Source organism: Mus musculus, chromosome 2 (genome assembly GCF_000001635.26).
Source record: "Mus musculus strain C57BL/6J chromosome 2, GRCm38.p6 C57BL/6J".
In the NCBI taxonomy this organism is placed as follows: domain Eukaryota; kingdom Metazoa; phylum Chordata; class Mammalia; order Rodentia; family Muridae; genus Mus; species Mus musculus.
The window spans coordinates 69,780,855-69,801,757 of record NC_000068.7 but is presented as its reverse complement, the minus strand read 5'-3'; the positions used below and the strand labels follow the sequence as shown (position 1 = coordinate 69,801,757).

General features: G+C 41.5%; 2 protein-coding genes and 1 pseudogene across 5 annotated transcripts in view; 2 read left to right on the top strand and 1 right to left on the bottom strand.

Moving 5' to 3' along the window:
* Gm13624 (predicted gene 13624) lies at positions 2,074-3,084 on the top strand (annotated as a pseudogene).
* Phospho2 (phosphatase, orphan 2) lies at positions 4,535-12,153 on the bottom strand. Of its 2 annotated transcripts, none has more exons than XM_006500257.2 (4): positions 11,802-12,153; positions 11,437-11,472; positions 9,267-9,385; positions 4,535-6,282 (listed from the first exon to the last, which is right to left on the bottom strand). In XM_006500257.2, exon 4 carries the CDS (start codon positions 6,254-6,256, stop codon positions 5,531-5,533), a length of 726 nt encoding a protein of 241 aa, XP_006500320.1. In that variant the 5' UTR covers positions 6,257-6,282; positions 9,267-9,385; positions 11,437-11,472; positions 11,802-12,153; the 3' UTR covers positions 4,535-5,530. The 2 variants fall into 2 exon arrangements, with proteins under 2 accessions (XP_006500320.1, NP_082797.1); NM_028521.2 differs by having other exon boundaries at positions 4,590-6,282; positions 9,267-9,421; positions 11,802-12,021.
* Ccdc173 (coiled-coil domain containing 173) overlaps positions 12,141-20,903 on the top strand; it is a 32,226-nt gene continuing 23,463 nt past the window's right edge. The window contains exons 1-4 of one of the 3 annotated variants that reach the window (XR_001783196.2): positions 12,141-12,343; positions 14,372-14,598; positions 19,640-19,813; positions 19,926-20,119. Coding sequence is in view for 1 of the 3 variants with exons in the window: in NM_001077684.1 (NP_001071152.1) it covers positions 12,295-12,343; positions 14,372-14,598; positions 19,640-19,813; positions 19,926-20,119 (644 nt within the window). In the remaining 2 variants the exon portion in view is untranslated. Of the gene's footprint in view, positions 12,344-14,371; positions 14,599-19,639; positions 19,814-19,925; positions 20,120-20,903 lie in introns of those variants that run through there. The other 2 variants (NM_001077684.1, XM_011239823.1) reach the window with 2 other exon arrangements.

Genomic DNA, 20,903 nt, shown 5'->3' with positions numbered 1-20,903 from the left:
AATAGAAAACGCTAGGTCTGCATCAATGTTGAAGTCTACCTGCAATTTAAGGACAGGCAGAGTAAGCTGTTGTTTTTTTTCAGTAATTCCTTTGGCTCTTTTATGCTTTTTGAAACTTTTGTTTTATGTGATCATGATTTTGTTTTTTGTTTTGTTTTGTGCTGGGGACAAGGCCCCCAGGTGCCAATTATACATTTTGCTACCAAGTTGCACTGTAAGCCTAAATTGTCTTATTTGTCCTCCTAAGAACTGATTTGTTTTGTTTCTGCTATGTTAACAAGGCTGGCTGAGACTTCTTGGGCTCAAGTCATCAACCTATTCTAGCTTCCTGTGCAGCAGGGACTACAGTCAGGTCCTACATCTGGTTTGTTGAAGTTCTTGCACCTCTAGTTTCATGTCTTCTTCAACTCTGTCTTCAACTTCAAGTTCTGTCATCTCATAAACTCTGCTTCCCCTTCAGTCTCCTCTCCAGGGAGGACCAGTTCCCTGTTATAGCCTTTTAATGGATCTTTCTTATTCTAAATATTTTCTTCACAAACTCTCATTCCAGCTGTGCTTGCTCTGTTGTAAGATCCTAAGTCCAAGCTGGGCATAGCTGCACATACCTTAAGCCTAGCACTTGGGAGGCTGAAAATTGATTCTGAGGTCAGCCTGGCCTGTAGAGGGAGACCTTATCTAAAAGAAAAAAACAAAAAACAAAACAAAAAACAAAACAAAACAAAACAAAAACCCAACAGACAGTACTTGTGGTGCATGGTAATTGTTAGTTCTAGTATTTCTACTTTTTTGCTTTGGTTGAGACATGATCTTACTGTGTAGATAACCCTAAGCCTGGCCTTGAACCAACAAAGCAGCTATACTAGTCTTACCCTCATGTCCCTGCCAGAGCATACCAAGTGCTAGAACTCCAGGCATATACTGCCACGGCAGAATTCCACTTTGCTTTAAATAGAATTTCTTCATACACTAGTGCACATGCATGTGGACAGATATATCTGGTACATGTGGAGGTCAGAGGATAATGCAGACTTGGTTCTCTTTTGATCCTAAAGACTGAATTTAGCTCATTAGGTATTGTTACCTGATAGCCATCTCTCCATGTCCCACAGCTTCCTTCTTTTTTTTTCAATTCTTTGCCAAAATTTTTAGACAATTCTCTGAAAACCCTAGTATCTTTAGATCCTACAAATAATAATAGAATCTTGTTTTCACTCATGACTCTTTGTGAGGCTATTTTATTGAATGTCCTACAACATATCTGCAACACTTCTTACATTTGAAAGCCTCCTATATTATTGTTGTATAACAACATTCCATTAAGGTTAGTGTTTTAGCAAAACCTTGCTATCTTACAGGCTCTGCTTGGCTCGGTCCTCTGCTTCAAGGTCTATGCTTGACACGGTATTTGGCTGGACTCAGGTGGGACTACAGTGGGACAGGATCCACCTCCAAAACCGCATGGCTGCTGGCATCATTCTTACCAGCACAAGCACCACACTCCACTAACTCTTCTGGTCACATGAAGTTCGATATAATCATTAGGCAGCACCATTTAAGATGGGCCACACACAGAGGGACAGCTCCCAGCCACATGTCTGCATTTCCTTAGCAACGCCTCAGTTCTCTGAGGTAGTTAAGCAGGGATCGTAGCATCTTGTTCAGCTTCAGTTTGTCTAGACATTCTCAGAAGTGATACAGTCTAAACTACTTGGTCAATTTATTGCAAATTAAACTTATATTTTAATTTTAGTTGTATAGTTTATTGGCCTTGATACACATAATTTATAAGTAATGTGTTTCAGTATAATCTGATCTATTAAAGATTTACTTTGAATTTAGAAAAAAAAACCTTGAGTACAACTTTTCCCTATTACATTATACTGAGCACTTGAATTTAGGAGAATAAGAAAACTATGTTAGTGTGACTACATATGCCTATAATCCCAGCACGTGGAGGCAGAAGTAGGTAAACTGTTGTGGGTTCCAGTCAGGATAACACATAAGACCATGTATCAAAAGAACAAGACAAAAAAAACAAACAAAAAAACCAAACAAAAAAACCCAAAACAGCTGTTCTCCCGGTTCCTTCGAGCTCATCGTCTCTGCCGTCCTCTGACTTTTAATTTCCAGGACTTGCCTTCTGCCATGTCGTCTGAAGAAGGGAAGCTCTTCGTGGGAGGGCTCAACTTCAACACCCATGAACAGGCACTTGAAAACTACTTTAGCAGCTTTGGGCCTATCTCTGAGGTGGTTGTTGTCAAGGACCGGGAGACTCAAAGATCCTGGGGTTTTGGCTTCATCACCTTCACAAACCCAGAGCATGCCTCAGATGCGATGAGAGCCATGAATGGAGAGTCCCTGGATGGGCGCCAAATCCGAGTTGATCATGCAGGAAAGTCTGCCAGGGGATCCAGAGGGGGTGCCTTTGGTGGGCGTGGTCACAGTTACTCTAGAGGTGGTAGAGACCAGGGATATGGAAGTGGAAGATATGACAGTCAACCTGGAGAATATGGATATGGGTATGGGTGGTCTAGAGACTACAGTGGCAGCCAGGGTGGCTATGACTGCTACTCAGGAGGAAATTACAGAGACAATTATGACAACTGAGATGGGGCATGCACACAAATATACACAAGGAATAAGACTTCTGATCCAGGATCGTCCTTGCAAATTGCTGTATTTATAAAGATTTTTGGAGCTGCGCTGAAATGTCTGTTTTAGTACATCAAGTCCTATTTTTGAATTGAGCTCCCAAGGTAGTTTGTTAAAGAACTTTTAGAAAGCTCCATGTGTTGTTTAAACATTTTTTTCCCTTTTAAAAACAAATTTTAAGACATTTGTTACAGTCCCAATATTTTTCCTTTTATCAGAATTTTTGTTTAGGCACTCAGGATTATTGTTTCTGGCCAAAAGAAAAAAGTGGCCAGGCTAAATCAGTTTTTAAAGTTGTGTATTTAGGGACATTTTAAAACCTTGTAAACAATGCTTATCATGGCCAGAAAGTGATTTCTGAATGTACCTATGAGCAATCCGAGTCAAGATCATGATTACTTAGAGATGTTTTTTATTAAAGATCACCATTCTGGTATATAGAAGAGCTTCTTTAAATTGTTTGTGAATGTCATTTTTTAATACTGGAAGAAAAGTATTCTGTTGTGTCTGATGTGTTTAGGATGTCCTTTATGGAGCTAATTAAAAGATGAAACCTGAACACACACACACAAACAACAACAAAAAAAAAAAAAACAAAAAAAACCCCACCAAAACAGAACAAAAAAGAATTAAAAAAACCAAAACAACCAAACCAAGCCAAAACAAAACCCTAATTTATGTACTGAATATTTATGAGTAATTATGAACGTATGCTTTAGCATAAATTTATAAAATTACCTAGATCAGCTGGTATTTTGCTAATATCCATACATCAGTCTCTCTTTTTAAAAAAAAGATTTACTTATTTTATGTATGAGTACACTGTAGCTGTACAGATGGTTGTGAGCTTTCATGTGGTTGTTGGGAATTGAATTTTTAGGACCTCTGATCCCTCTGGTCAACCCAGCACGCTCTGGTAGGCCCTGCTTGCTCCTGTCCACTCTGCTCGCTCAGTCCCTGCTCGTTCTGGTCCAAAGATTTATTTATTATACGTAAGTACACTGTAGCAGTCTTCAGACGAACCAGAAGAGGGCATCAGATCTCATTATGGGTGGTTGTGAGCCACCATGTGGTTATGTGGTTGTGGAATTTGAACTCAGGACCTTTGGGAGAGCAGTCAGTGTTCTTACCTGCTGTGCCATCTCACCAGCCCTTCCTACATCAGTCTCTTAAGTGTTGAATATTCATACAAGTTCATTTTTCTCACAACTGAATTGTCAGACATAAGAAACAATTTAAACTGGCATGCTGAAGCCAGGCATGGTGGTACACACCTGTAATCCCAGCACTCTGGAAGCAAACAGGCAGGAGTGAGAGCCTGAGATCTGTCTGGGTTATAGAGTAAGCCTGCCTTGAAACAAAACAACATGTCATATTATAGTAATTATTTATGGTGCTATGATATAAACATGAAACGTGAGGAAAATTAATATATAAATTTATTTATTATTATATGTAAGTATACTGTAGCTGTCATCAGACACCCTAGAAGAGGGCATCAGATCTCATTATGGGTGGTTGTGAGCCACCATGTGGTTGCTGGGATTTGAACTCTGGACCTTCGGAAGAGCAGTCAGTGCTCTTAACCGCTGAGCCATCTCACCAGCCCAATATATACTTTATTTCAAAAGGAAATCCCGACTGATGAAAACTAACAAGAAATACTGCCTCATGAGTTAGCTAGATGGCTCAGCAGTTAAGGGCACTTGTCACTAAGGCTGATGGACCTGAGTTTGATCCCTGGGACACACATGGTGGAATGAGAACCAACTTCTATAAGCTATCTTCTGACCGCCACACATGTACCGTGGCATGCCTCAACCTCACAAAAATAAAATGTAAAATACTGCACCCTTGTTTTAAAAAGATTTCAGAAGACATATACATTTAAGAGCTTTTTATTCTCATGTGCAGAAAGTATCAGGCTTTTTGTTGTTGTTGAGAAAATAAAGCCAGTTTTATTTCTTGCATTTGAAGTAGTCTTCAGTTGGCATCCTTAACACACCACAACCAAGTCTCTAGGGTTTTCTCTCTTTTTTTCACAGATGCCTGATTAGTTTGATCTTCAGGCTCAGCACAAAGCTTCTCCACCAACTTGACGCTCATCACAATAGGGTTCAAGCATGCACTTGCCTAAGGCTTTGGCAGCGATGATCCAAGGCGTATATCCCCATGCTGGGCCCTCTTGGATGAAGGCAGTCTTCAGTGCTCCTGTTAGGCAGTAAGATCCATTACACCTCCAGCAATAATGCCTTCCTCAGTCCTAGCGGGTTGTGGGTGAAGCTGAATCTTGAACACACTTGGGTCTCTTCATGACTTGACATCAGGGGAAGAGAGCTCATGAGCTACTTTCAACATTTGTAACTATTTCATAAAAAGTAAAATAAAGCCACTTTCTTCAGAAATAAAAACAAAACAATCTATTAACCATCCTTAGTATAGACTATGAGCTCCACATACCTCAATTATGTATTTTGTTTTTCCTCTTTTTCCTGGGCACAGGACTACCTGGAATGAAAGCTGCATTTCCCATCTGTGCAGTTAGGGAAGGCTCTGACCAGGTTTTGGCTAGTGGTATTCAAACAGAACTGTTTGGTACAATTGGAAAACATTCCTGAACAAAGGGTAAAAATCCTATGGCCCTGATTCTTGCTGGTCACAATGTCTGTTGTGAGGACTTGAGCTTTAGATATCAATTTCAAATCACGGGGTTAGAAGCAGAAGCTGAGATTGGCTGAGCAACGAAGTGGCCTTGACATACCACCAGAATTCTTTAAAGAGGAAAACCTCTCACATTTTTAAAGGTTCTAATATTGGGAATTTAGTTTTATGTTGCCGAGCCCAACCTCAACTAATACACCTTTCAATTGTTGGCATATCACATCTTTATTAGAAATTGTAAATGAGAAATTATTTCAACACCTGAAGACCAAACTACAATAGAAGATTCCATAGGCTCAAGATTTTGAGACATTTTGGCAAGAGTTCTATGTAAAGTATATCCTTCCCGTGGCATGGCAACATCATTTTTCTTTAAAAAAGTTACTGGGCAGACATCATTTCCACCATCACCTATATAAACAATCCGTGTATATCTCACGCCCTTTTGTAACTGTTTATCTATAAATTCTCCCAAAACTGTATTTTTGCAAAGATTCTTTGGGCACCTAGTGCAAGAATGAGCATGGTAATTTTTCACTGTGAGACGACCACTGCTATCAAAGGATGCTGGATTGGTAAACACGTGATCAAAGACATCGTGAAAGGCAGCAGCTTCTAGAACCCAGTCTATGAAGATGGAATTTGAATCCGAAATGATGATGCAGTCAAATCTGTCCTTATTCATCCTCAGGAAGCTGAGAAGTTCTATCATCCCTGAGGTGAAGGGCAGTGAAGTCACTGCCCTCTTCAGTTCATCTGCTTTTACCCCCTCATCTCTCAAATATTTAAAGACTCTGCCCATAAATTCTGTCCAAAGCCCCTTTTGATAAGAATCTTGTAGCTCAATGGGAAGCTTTTTGTCTGGAGCACACTGTACAATCCAGGTGTCACTGTTGTCGTCTATGATTGTATTGTCAAAGTCAAACACCAACAGAACTTTCATGGTTCCAGGAACAGACTTGGGTTACCCTGAAAGAGAAGATATGTTATTCCCTAAACACACTATGTTTACATATCTATTATACTGATTTAAGAGAAGCCAATGCTAACCCAATAAGAGCTGGGTGTGGTAGCACGTGTCTGTCACCTTAGCACTTAAGAGGCTGCAGCAGAAAGAACAAGAGGTTGAGGCTGACCTGGCTATACAATGAGAATTTACCTAATATATATGTATATATGTATATGTGTATATATGTATATGTATGTATGTATAAACTAGTTAACATGCTAAAACAAGAAGTAGAAATTGGTATCTTACCATGTTTTTTGTTTTTCCTGAAATGGGAGTCTCACTCACTATCTACCCCTGGCTAGTCTGGACCATTCTATGTAGAAAAGGCCTGGAACTGAAGAGCAACCACTTGCTTCTGCTTCCCAAGTGCTTTCATTAAAGGTACACGCTACCACACTTAGCTCTTATTATGCTGTAAAAAATTAATTTTTTCTGCTTATATATGTTATATGCACCAAAACTGTACTTGGTGCCCAAGGAGGTCAGAAAAGATCTTTGGATCCCCAGAACTGGGGTTACTGATTGTGAACTGTCACGTGGGCCACAGAAATTGAACCTAGGTCCTCTGAAAAAGCAGTTAAGGACTCCTACCCAGTGAGCCACCTCTCTAGCTCCCAATTAAGCTTTTTTTTTAGGACCATCGCTTATTTTTCCTAAGAGAACCACTACAGTTATTTTATTAGCTTATACTAGTTGTAATAATCATCATTATTAAAGTAAGAGGCCATAATATACTATAGCTATTCTATATATTAACAAAAGTTCTGAACAAATTTAAGTTATGTAACTCTATAAAATGTAAAATAATTTTAATTGGCGTTCAGATTGAACTCAATTTCTAAATGTCAATGTTATGACTAAATATTATTGTTTTTTGTTTGTTTGTTTGGTTTGGTTGTTTGTTTTTTGATATGAGGTTTCCCTGTATAGTTAGTCCTGGCTATCCCGAAACTCATTTTGTAGACCAGGCTGGCCTTGAACTCAGAGACCCACTTGGCTCTGCCTCCTGAATGCTGGGATTAAAGGCGTGCACCACCAAGCCCAGCTCCAAGTAGGTTAATTTTAACAAAAAGATAAGTAAAAATCCTCAGGGCTGGAGAGATGGCTCCGTGATTAAGAGCACTAGCTGCTCTTCCAGAGGTCCTGAGTTCAATTCCCAGCAAACATATGGTAACTCACAACCATCTGTAATGAGATCTGATGCCCTCTTCTGGCATCCAGGTGGCACGCAGACAGAACACTCATATACAAAAATAAATAAATCTTAAAAAAAAATCCTCATTAACCTTAAAGTACACACTAACAAACTGTAATCATGTTATAATTTTAGAAATTTTAAAAAGTAAAGGATCCAAAATAGGAAAAAGATACAGAAATCAATTAAAAATAGAAAACATGGTATGTAGCTAAAGTAATTTCTGGCTTATTAAAGAAGCTAATTAGTAGTAAAGATAGAACACACACATGAACACACACACACACACACACACACACACACACACAAGCATTCTGTCACTTTATGGTATGCAGGGAATGTAGAGCCTAGAGGGGAATCTCCTCTTATGTGAACTTCCTGGGTTTGATGTTATTGGTGAGGGGAGGTTTCTGAGACAGAGCTCTGTCTGGAGCCCAGGCTGTCCTTAAACTTGTGATTCTCCTGTTTAGCCTCGTATGTGCTGGGATTCCAGGCATGAACCAACATACCCAGCTGTTGGTATGAATTTAGATGCCATACTATGTTCTGGCATGTGAGTTTTGTGTTTCTAAATATCTAATCCAGGTATCATTGGCTGCCAGAGGTTTAAGTGGGAAACTCACTCTCACATACAAATAATTCAGTAAATAACAGTGAGACGAGCCGGACATGGTGGTGCACGCCTTTAATCCCAGCACTTGGGAGGCAGAGGCAGGCGGATTTCTGAGTTCGAGGCCAGCCTGGTCTACAAAGTGAGTTCCAGGACAGCCAAGGCTACAGAGAAACCTTGTCTCAAAAAACCAAAAACCAACCAACCAACCAAACAACAACAGTGAGGCAAAACTGATGATCACTGATCACTTAAGAACATTTCAGTTAACTAGGCAGTGGTGGCACACCCTTTTAATTCCAGCAGAGGCAGAGAGATCTGAGTTCAAGGCCAGCCTGGTCTATAGGGTGAGTACCAGGACAGCCAGAGCTACTTGAAAAATCCATGTCTTGAACCCTCCCCTCCCCCACAAAAAAGAACATTTAAATTAAATATACTGCCTTAGGGCTTCCATTGCTATGAGGAGACACCATGACCAACGCAACTTTTATAAAGCACAACATTTAACTGGGGATGGCGGCTGCCTCACAGGTTCTGAGGTCTCGTCCATTATCACCATGGTGGGAAGAATGCCAGTGTCCAGGCAGGCATGATGCTGGAGGAGCTGAGAGTACTATATCCTATCCCAAAAGCAAACAGAAGGCCGTTTTCTAGGCAGCCGAGGAAGGTCACATCCACACCAGGTGGAGCTTCAAAGTCCACCCCCACAGTGATGCACTTCCTCCAATAAGGCCACACCTTCTAATAGCATCACTTCCCATGGGCCAACCATATTCAAACTACCACACATACCTTATGGAGATTCACAGAGTATGATTTTAAAAAGTTTTCTAGGGATGTATACATAGTTCAGAGGGAGAGACTGCCTAACATGTGCGACACCTCAGTTTTATCTCCAGCACCATATTAAAAGAAAAATTTTCCCTAACAAATTAGTGAATTTTTAAAATTTGGTTGGTTTTTTGAAACAGAGTTTCTCTGTGTAGCCTGGCTGTCCGGGAACTCACTCAACAGACCAGGCTGAGAAGAATATGAGTGAAGTAAACTCACATTTAAAGTTAATCTAAGAGTATTTTTTTCTCAATTTTAGATTTTTTTCCTGTCTTGTAAACATATTTTTTATTAAAACCACTTACCCAAACTGGTACTTGCAGTCCAATTAATGCTACTTCAGCACAGAGGTTAGGCCACTGCAGTCTTCAATTTGCCAGCTGTTTGTAAACATTACTCCAGTTCTGTATGCAGAGAAATTGCTCTGATATGCAGCAAAGGAACAAAGACTTTTTAACTCCTAAAATTAATAGAAATATTTTAAAGGTTCAAAATTTATTTTTTCTAATTAGATTCATCTTCTTCATATAAAAAAAAAAAAACCCCAAAAAACAAAAAACAAAAACAGCCAGGCGTGGTGGCACATGCCTTTAATCCCAGCACTTGGGAGGCAGAGGTAGGCGGATTTCTGAATTTGAGGCCAGCCTGGTCTACAGAGTGAGTTCCAGGACAGCCAGGGATACACAGAGAAACCCTGTCTCGAAAAACAAAAAACAAACAAAACAAAACAAAACATGTACTAGCAATGAAGAAACAATTTGATTATACATATATACTTGGAATAAATACTAAAAAAAGAATGCCATAAAAATATTTTATCTGATTAATAAAATCATAAGTATGAAGTCAACTGAATATCATTTCAGTTTTTCTCATTAAAAGGGAAACACTATTATTTTATTTATATTCAGCTATGAGTGATGTACTTAAAATAGAAATCTACAAAACTTAAGGAAGTTCACAGACCAACTTTTAACAATGTCAATTTACCAGGGAACTCTTTTACTAAAGTTTGAAAATTTGAAAACCAGACCAGTAATCCCAGCACTCAGGAGGCTGAGGCAGACATAATGCTGCACTGTTGGACGCAGCTTCGGTTACGCAGTGTCAAGTGTGCAGTGTGAAGAGGGCCAGTGAGCAGAGAGGATGGGGAACCCCTTGCTGAACGAGTCTGACAAGTTCAGTGTGAGATCCTCAAGACACCCCCACAGGGGAAGAGGACTCCAAATGCTTGCCGTCTGACTAGTACACCATCACACTCACTCAATACACACACAGTAACACATTTTATTAACAAAATCAAAACAGTATTCTCAGGGCTGGAGAGATGGCTCACTGGGTAAGAGCCCATGTTGCTCTTCTCAGAACCCAAGTCAGGTGGGACAATTTTAGCTCCAGGGGACTTAATGTCTCTAGATGCCATGGCTGTTACATTCGAGTACACACACACATACACCCCAAAGAAGTAAATAAATAAGGGGCTGGAGAGGCAGCTGAGCAGTTAAGAACATTGACTGTTTTTGTAGAAGATCCAAGTTTTGGTGGCTTATCACTACTTGTAACTGAAGCTCCAGGGGGGTCTGACAGCCCTAGTCTCTTTGGGCACCTTCAATCATGTGCACTTACTCTCACACAAACACATATACAAACATACACATAACTAAGTATAGCACGCATAAAATGGTTTATGGACAGTGGCCAGATCTTAATGAGTGGTTTAATTGTCATTTGTGGGTTTTTGTTTGTTTGTTTCTGATTTTGTTTTTAAAATATCTCAATAGTCATTTAAATTCTGTTTCCAATTAGGGTGCAAAAGAGCTTCGAGACAAAAAAAAAAAAAAAAAAAAAACAACAACAACAAAAAAAAAACCCAACCCCCCCCCCAAAAAAAAAAAACTAGTTCTAGACCAACTTGTATGGAAAAGGCACTTGCAATCGGGAGTTTCAAGTCAAATATGAGACCCTATTTGAAATATAAGACCATATGAGAACGTTACTGAGATATTTTATGAGGTTCAATACTTGTAACTAATTTGGTAAAACTCCTGATAATTTTCACTGAGAGACGTGGTCTACACAGCTTCTGCCTTCTAAGTTATATACTCTGCCCCAGTTGCTTCAAGGATAACTCTAGAGTGAACAGGTTAAAGGGCACCTGTGTTGTCCCTTGTGGTGAGGTCCCTCAGCTCAGAGTTTCTGTCCCGTGAAGGAACTTCCTGCTCACTCTGCGTTATCTTGTGGGAAGAGGGCCTTAGGAAGAGAAAGGTACAATTTGCTGGGGATGCAGCTAGCACTGTGTAATTCACCGATCTCTCGCTAGGCGTCGTGCTCCCTCACAAACTATGCAAGCGGCTGTTGGCCTACAAAGACAGTTCAATCCCTGACCTTTCCAGCCCTGCGGAGCTTTCAACTCGCTTAGCACAAGTACACAAAAGTTCCGTCTCCAGAAATTTTTATTAATCCTTCCATACTTACCAGCATTATTACAGTGGAACATCTCTGATAGAAAACCTGAGGAGAGATAGCACAACTATGCATTAGAACGTTCATTATTGAAAGTCGCACTTCCTTTAATTTAGTAATGAAATCAGCTGTACAGCGATATGTCAGGAGAGCCTCTGCTGAGATCAAGTGCCAGTCCACTTTTTGTGTCATTAGAGACTGACTGGTTCCCGAAGTACACTAATTACAAGTTATTTACCAAGCAGTTTAATGTATGTTAAAGGTATCAACGCGAATGTTCTGGGGACAACATTCAAGTTTTAATAGTCCTACGTAACAACTGACAGGGTCTCATATAGTCCTGACTATGCCTCATAAATCAAATCATTTAAAAACACCTTTTCTGTCCTTTAATCCTTGTGGCTCGGTGGTCAAAGGGCTGTCCTTCACCTCAGCCAGCGGGGCGCAGAGTAGAAGCTCGCACCCAGCCTGGGCCTCGACTCGCACACCGGCCGGTTCCAAACTAGCGCAGCGAGTGAGAAAAGCGGCAGCGGCCGAGCGGGACCGAGGGCTCCTCACTGACCCAGGCCTGGGTCGCAGCGGGCCGCCAGCATCAGCACCAGCGTCGGCCGGTTGGTTCTCGTGCCTTACGCAGCCGGTGAACTGCTAGCGCCGGCTCGCCCACTGCTCTGCACTGCGCACGCGCACACCCGGGCTTCGGGCCTCGGTTCAGCCGCGGACAGGGCTCCTTCCTGGTTCCTGGATTGGAGACTGACGTCACTTCCGGCGTGGTTGCTAAACAACCAAATGGTTTAGTTATCGCTCAGTAGCTGACTTCAGCTTGGAAGTAGTATCACCTGCTCTGGACTCGCGGGATCAGCTTTGTTAAAGATGCAGGTGCGCTTTGGACGGCGCTCCGGGCAGGCGAAGGAAAGCCAAGGTGAGCTGCCTTGGCCCGTGCCGGAGCTGGGGTTGTTGTTTCTAGAACCCCAGCATAGGGTGACAAAGTGAGGGCTTCGGTTGCCTTTTGAAATGGGCTTTAACCAAGTCGAAAGCAGTCCCAGCAAGCATCCTTGGAAGTTAGGCAGGTTGGCCTTCAGGTGAATGAGTGGAAAAAGGAAAGAGGACTAGGGGAGCGTAGCAGTAGAAAGAATAGACTAGGAGTAGAATAGGGGTAGAAAAGGCAGCAGTTAGAGCCTTACCCCAGCTGTAACTCGTCAGACACTCGGGGCACTTAAGCTTTGTAATTCGTTGAATAAATTTTGGAATGCCGTTTGGAAATGTTATTGACCTATCAAAATCTTTATAATGTTGCAGACCTGCTGAGTAATCTTTTCTAAAGCTCACGGAAAAACCTCAGTTCTTTCCACGCTAAAGTTAAAATTCTCCCCTAGTCAAATGCTTTGATAATGTAAAAAAAAAAAAAAAAATGATAATGAGGTAATTAAAGTGACCAATTAAAGTGACCTAAGATTTGATTTTTTTTCAAAGATGTGAGCAAGTAGGACTTCTAAAAACAAAGTCTTTCCACAAGTTTAATTGTTGTCATGGTAACTAATAGATTCTTGGAAATTTGAACTATCTTCACGTTTTGCTTGAGTTCTGTAGCAATAGCACCCTACCCCCACCCTGCACCCTAGGATAGACACAATCTGGTCAGTGGGAACATTAGGAAATTTGATTCATACACAAGGACATTGTAAAAGTAATTTTTATTCACCAGATGTAACTGTTGTCTTGGAGGCTTACTGCTGAATAAGCTCACCCTTTCTAGTTCTTTCTGAACTCTGGCCTCGATGGTTCAACACAGGTGTTCTGGCCCAAACTCCTCTGCAAGCTGACTGATTCAAACTGGCTTCTCTCAGCCTCTTTCTGAATTGCTCCACTTGGAAAAACTGCTGTGTATTGAGGAGAGATGCTTTCGAACAGTGGTTCTCAATCTCCCTAGTGCTGTGACCCTTTATTACATACAGTTCCTTATGTTGTGGCGACCCGCACCATAAAATTATTTTCTGTGCTACTTCATGATTATAATTGTATGAATTATGCTTAAATTATTATTATTAAATATCTGTGTTTCCCAGTGGTCTTAGGCGACCCTCATTCGACCCCCAAAGGTGCTGAGATGCACAGACTGAGAAACTGCTGCTTTAGAGGAAGCGTGCAGTCTGAAACGCTGGGGAAAGCTCACAGTGTTAAGGAAAGCATGCTAAGGAGAGAGAAGAAAAGGAGAATACACTCCTCTGATCAGTTCAGAAGAGTGAAGAGACTTAACATGTTACATGTTAACATGTTAACATGTTACATGGCTGTGCCCCATAAGGTTCTGCATTGGGGCAGGGATTCTGGGAAAGAGCATAAAGCAATAAAATCACGTATATGACAACATGAATGAATCTCAAAGTAATTCTTTTGAGTAAAATCTATAATAAAAGTAGTAGATGAGTGGTGGCCTAGTAGAGCCTAAGGAGGGATGGCAAGCAGTAAATGGGTGTGGGGACTGTTGGTGTCCTGTGGCCGTTATCTGAACTGTAATGATGGCTTTGGAGGCATATACTTATCAAATTTAATGAAATGGGTCTTATAAAAGAGCTAATTCTGCCTATCTCATTAGCATGACTCGAGGAGTTCTAGGATGGACCCTGAGAAAACGTGATTGAATCCCAACCCCACCAGCATGTTTGATCTCCACCCAGGCCGTAGACCTCACTCTCTTGATCAGGAGTTTTTCCACCAAGATCCCACAAAGTTCAATGTCTTGCCCAAGTTTACAAATGAAGGAAATCACCAAAGATTTGATCACTTCACTCTGATTTCATAAAGTCTCGTATTATCTCCCTCAGCCAATCTTAAGTTACACATTTGAGGCAATTTTCAGATACTACTATACTCCAGAAATTTCTGGAAAAAAAAGTCAGGTGAACTCTTCCTGAAAAGTATTTAAAAATTATGTTTCTTAATGCATTAGGAATGGATTGCTTTGAAAAAGAAGAGATTCCCTATCCACCCCTCCTACCTAGCAAGGTGGATCTCCAGCAGATCACCATAATCCCACACGCTGAGTGGGAGAGGATCCGGGATAGCCTCAACAGGTTGACAAGAGAAGCAGCAGTCCTTCGTGCAGAAAGAGCAGCAAAGAAGAAAATGCATGTGAAATCCCAAGAGTTGGTAAAACACTGGACTAACACATATGCAGTAAGTCTCAACCTTCCAGAACTCACATGCTTTGAACAATAACTGCTGCTTCTGAGTAGTGCCTTATACCTGGTATAGATAATGTTATGCTCAAAGTACCATAAATACAATGACACACCTTTTTAAGATCTTTAAGTAACATACCATAAATGACTCAGTTAAGGTGAACATTTTATTAAAATTTTGGCATGTACATGCCTCCAAAATGATCATTTCAGTTAAGACAACAAACGTGCTCATCACCTAAAAGCTTAGCCCCTCGTCACCCTCCTTAGAAATGAGCAGGTCACCACTACTATTGACTACAGGATTTATTCTCCCCCTTTGAGTGTATATACACTCTCTGTATTGCTGAGTAATAGTCCAGTGTTTGGTACACTACAGTTTATTTAACTGCGCACTTGATGGTATGACATCAGCCAACATCTGGGTTGATTCCATCTTTTGACTGCTATAAATATAGTTGCTGTGAACATTCATGTAAGCCTGTCTATGGACATATATCCCATTGCTCTTAAATAGAGTAGATATTTTGACATGAATATGTATAGTGAAATCATAATCACTGTGTATATATAACTTTGTAAGTGGGTTAAAAGGTGGCTGGAGAGATGGCTCAACAGTGATCGTAGCTTTTCCAGAGGATTTGCATTCAGTTTTCAGGACTTACATTGAGCAGCTCACAGTCACCTGCAATGCCAGCTCCAGGCGATCTGACACCTTCTCTGGCCTCTTGAGACACCTGCACATGTACACACACACACACACACACACACACACACACAAATATAAATCAAATACAAATCTTTTAAAAATTAACTTTGTGCCAGACAGTGGTGGCACACGCCTTTAATCCCAGCACTTGGGAGGCAGAGGCAGGCAGATTTCTGAGTTCGAGGCCAGCCTGGTCTACAAAGTGAGTTCCAGGATAGCCAGGGCTACACAGAGAAAACCTGTCTCAAAAAACCAAAATAAATAAATAAACAAACAAACAAACAAGCAAACATACTTTGTAAGAAATTACCAAACTGTTTCACGAAGCAATTGTGATTTTATATTCCACCTCCCACCAGTAGGATGAGAGTTCTGTTGCTTCTGTATTCTCATCAATAGTTAGGATGGCTAGTCTTTCTCATTACAGACATCGTAATGGGTGTGAGTTTTTCCATATGGCTTGAATTTGAGTCTTCCTAGTCACAAGAGTTAAATATTTTAAATATACTATTTAGTGTATACCCATGTATCATGCACAGGTGAGGTCAGAGGGCACCTGTGGGAGTCCTGTCTCTCTCTTCATCATGTGGGCTCTTGGAATCTAACTCCTGTTGCCTGGCTTGGTGACAGTGCTTTCTCAGCAGCTGTTCGAGTTAGTGTTAGTGTGTCTGTGAGGGACTGTCTTGACTGAAAGCTGATGTAGAAGGGCCCAGCTGATTGTATGTGGCACCATCCCTAGGCAGGTGGTCCTGGACTGTAGAAGGAAGCATGGCCCCTGAACTTTAGCCTACAGAAGCCAGAGGGTGAGCCAGCGAGTGGGATTCCTCCATAATGTCTGCTTCAGGTTCCTACTTTGAGTTCCTGTCATAACTTCCCACAGCTACAGATTGTGATCTTAAAGTATAAACCAAATGAATCCTTTCCTCACTGAAGTTGCTTTTGGCTAAAGAGTTTTTAATCTCAGCAATGGAAGACTGGACTGTTAGCCAGACATCTTTGGATGAACTTGCTCCCTACCTCTTTAATTTTCATGATTAGATTCTTTTCTCGTATTGATCTTAGAGAACTTTAAAAACGTATTCTGAAGACAAGTGTGGTAGTACAAACTTATGAGCCAGGTACTCAGGAAGCCCAGAGAGACCTTGGGTTCAAGGCCAACCTGCACTACATAGTGAGTTCAAGGCCAGCCTGGTGAACATATCAAGGCCTTTCTCAAAAAACAACACACACACACACACACACACACAGAGAGAGAGAGAGAGAAAAGAAAAAAGAGAAGAAAAGGAAAGAAAAGAAAAATTAATATAAAAACAACAACAACAGAACTGTCACAGAAACAGGGCTAGGGATGTAGAGCGCTGGTGGAGCACCTGTTTAGCAGGCAGGGAACCCTGGACTCAGTCTGTAATGCCATTTAGAGCGAGGCATGGCGGTCCATACCTATAATCCCAACATTTGGAGATGGCAAAAGGAGAATGAAAAGCTCAAGGTCTTCTTTGACTATGCAGTGAGTTTAAGGCTAGCCCAAACTCTATGATACCCTGTCTAAGGAAGACGTCTATATTTGAAAGTATTTCCTCTTAGTGTATATCTTGAATTATTATTTACTTATCTTGTCTTTTAAAAGACAAAGTTTTTTTTCTTTTAAAGATTTCTTTATACCTTCCACAGTGACCTCTGTCTTAAGGTTTCTGTTGCTGTGAAGACACTTTGTGATAATGGTAACTCTTATAAAGGAAAATATTTAATTGGATCTGGCTTACAGTTTCAGAGGTTTAGTCCATTATCAAACATGGCATCTTACAGGCAGATATGGTGCTGGAGAAGGAGCTGAGAGTTCTACATCAGGATCCACAGCCAGCAGAAGGAGACTGTATGTCACATTAGGTGTAGCTTGAGCATATGAGACCTCAAAACCTGCTCTCACAGTGACACACTTCTTCCAAAAAGGCCACACCTCCTAATAGTGTCACTCCCTATGGGCCAAGCATTTAAACACATGACCCTTTGGGGGCCATTCCTGTTCAAACCACCTCAACCTCAACCTCAGTCTCAAGTGGTCCTCTAGCCTCTGCTTCTGTCTTCAGAGTAGCTGGAGTTACAAGTAGACACCACAGTGACTGCTCAATAGAAAAGGTTTTTTTTTAATTAGATATTTTCTTTATTTACATTTCAAATGTTATCCCCTTTCCTGGTTTCCTCTCCAAAAACCCCCTATCCCTTATCCCCTCCCCCTGCTTACCAACCCACCCACTGCCGCTTCCTGGTCCTGGCATTTCCCTACACTGGGACATCGAGCCTTTATAGGATCAAGGGCCTCTCCTCCCATTGATGACTGACAAGGCCATCCTCTGATATGTAAGTGGCTGGAGCCATGGGTCCCTCCGTGTGTACTCTTTGGTTGGTGATTTAGTCCTTGGGGGCTCTGGGGGTACTGGTTGGTTCATATTGTTGTTCCTCCAATGGGGCTGTAAACTCCTTTAGCTCCGTGGGTCCTTTCTCTAGCTCCTCCACTGGGGACCCTGTGCTCAGTCCAATGGATGGCTGTGAGCCTCCACTTCTGTATTAGTCAGGCACTGGCAGAGCCTCTCAGGAGACAGCTATATCAGGCTCCTGTCAGCAAGCACTTGTTGGCATCCACAATAGTATCTGGGCTTGATGACTGTATATGGGATGGATTCCCAGGTCAGGCAGTCTCTGGATGGCCTTTCCTTCAGTCTCTGCTCCACACTTTGTCTCTGTATCTCTCCCATGGGTTTTTTTGTTCTCCTTTCTAAGAAGGGCCAAAGCAGCCACACTTTGATCTTCAATCTTCTTGAACTTGTGGTCTGTAAATTCTACCCTGGGTATTCTGAGCTTCTGGGCTAACATCCACCCATCAGTGAGCGCACACCATGCGTGTTCCTCTGTGACTGAGTTACCTCACTCAGGATGACACTCTCCAGTTCTATCCATCTGCCTAAGAATTTCATGAATTCATTGTTTTTAATAGCTTGGTTACTCCATTGTGTAAATGTACCACATTTTCTGCATCCATTCCTCTGTTGAGGGACAACTGAGTTCTTTCCAGCTTCTGGCTATTATAAATAAGGCTGCCATAAACATAGCATGTGTCCTTATTACATGTTGGAGCATCTTCTAGGTATATGCCCAGTAGTGGTGCTGCTGGTTCCCTGGGTAGTACTATGTCCAATTTTCTGAGGGACTGCCAGACTGATTTCCAGAGTGGTTGCACCAGCCTACAATCCCACCAGCAATGGCAGAGTGCTCAATAGAAAAGTTTTTAATCTTAGTGAAGTCTTAGGACTGGAGAGAGAAATTCATTATATACCCCATCAATAGTTTTTGATTTCGAACCATGTAAATGTAATTAAAAATTAGTTCAGTGCTGGAGAGATGGCTAAGTGGTTAAGAGCACTGACTGCCCTTCCAGAAGATCTGGGTTTGATTTGCAGCACATACATGAGAGTTCACAGTGTTCGGTCCCAGGACAGCCAACCACTTCCTCTGACCTCCTCAGGTACTGAAAGATCCTGACAGAATGTAAAAGGTCACAGAAGCCCTGAAATTGGCAAGATAGATGTCAGTGTTAGCAGAACTAGCTTCACTGATTTAGAAAAATAGAGGTGCACAATGCTCTGGCCACTCACTCCTCGAACCTGTGTGTCTGCCAATGTTCTGACCAGGTGTGTGCCCATTGCTGCACCTTCTTTAGACTCTTTCCTTGTACCCCTCCCATACCCATTTCTTGAGAATAGACATTGTTTAGATCTGGAAATCCCCTACTCTCCCCCTTCTCCTTTCCCCCCTGAGGGCCTGTAAAAACTGGGACCTCTTTCCCGTCGAGGTCGACTCCTCTACCCCTGCATGGGATATGAGTCGTCCCCAGAGCTCTGGCTTTCCCCAAATAAAGCCTCATGTGGTTTGCAACAAGCTCGGTCTATCGTGAGTTCTTGGGTGTCTGCTATTGTCCTGAGGCCTGAGCGAGGGGCTCCTCTTGGAGTCTTTCAGTACCAGGCAAACATGTGATGCATATAGGCAAAACAGCTATGCACATAAGCTAACTAACTAACTAACTAACTAACTAACTAAACACTATTTTAAAATAAATACAAAATATATGTTCATGTTTACTAATGAATTATGTTATGCAAACAATAAAAACTCATAATGAAATTTAAGTTATCATGCACGGATATTAACTTATGGGTCAATTCATTGAAAAATAAAAACAAAAAATTGCTTTTGTGTTGGGGTTTGACCACATGGTCCTGGGTTTGATCCCTAACACTGAAAAGGAGAGAGAGGTTATTCTGTCTCTTCACAGGGAATGAAAGAACAGAAACTTAAAGCCAAGCAAAAGCGTGATGAAGAGATTGAGGCTGAAAGAAAAGTTCTTGATCTGGAGGAAGAAATATACAAAGAAGGAGAAAGAAAGAAGGCCATTGAGAGTGCTAGGCAGTGCCAGTTTCACCAGACGGAGCGAGTGAAGCGCTTTCACGTACGATCTGCTTCTCTTCTACTTACATATGTGGATATTTAACATGCACAGTTAACAGTTTTCCCTATAGCATTATACATCGTTTTCTTAAAATAGTGTGATCTTTTTGTAGTCAGGACTTCTTCTCAGCAGAGTTATGAAAGAGCGTGATGTCCAGATTCAGTACAAAAAGAATGCAGTGAAATCAGATAAAAAATGGGAGGAGCAAGTGAAGCTCAACGATGAAAAAGCTTTTAAAGAAGACCAAGAGAAAGAAGAAAAACGGCGCAGAGAAAGAGTAGCTCTTGCCGAGGATCATCTGAAACAGTACGTATGCATCAGTGAGCGTTCATGTGTCTTTCTCGTAACGAATACAGCTTTCCTCTGATTTTCAAACCAGTGTGTGCTAAAAACATGGTAGAAAAGAAAAGATTAAAATTCACTATTAGGGCCGGGCATGGTGGTGCACACCTTTAATCCCAGCACTTGGGAGGCAGAGGCAGGTGGATTTTGAGTTCAAGGCCAGCCTGGTCTATAAAGTAAGTTTCAGGACAGCCAGGGCTACACAGAGAAACCCTGTCTCGAAAAAACAAAAACAAAAACAAAAAACAAAAACCAAAAAAACAAAACCCCAACAACAAACTCACTATTAGAGACAAGTGTGGTGATACATTCCTAACCAGTGATATACATTCATAGCACTGGGGAGGCTGCAGCAGGGAAATCAAGAATTGGAGGTCAGTCTGGTCTACATAATAAGACCCTATCTCAAAAACCAAAACATAGACCATTGAGGTGGCACAGTGGGTAAAGGCATCTGCCACACAAGCCTGACATGAGTTCAGTCCCGGGAAGGAAGGAGCTAACTCCACAAAATTGCCCTCTGACCTTCACAAGAGCACAACTCCACAGTTGTCACACAGGTCCATACACATATGTACACATGCCCCTAAGTGGTTAAGAGCTGGCTGGGTTTGATTCCCACTGCCCACATGGTTGCTCACAAGCATCTGTAGCTTCATTTTCAGAGAAGCCAACATGGACATGTCTTGCATTAATAGCCATCGTCTCAGGCCCAGATGCTCTCATCTATGCATGGAATATTGCATCG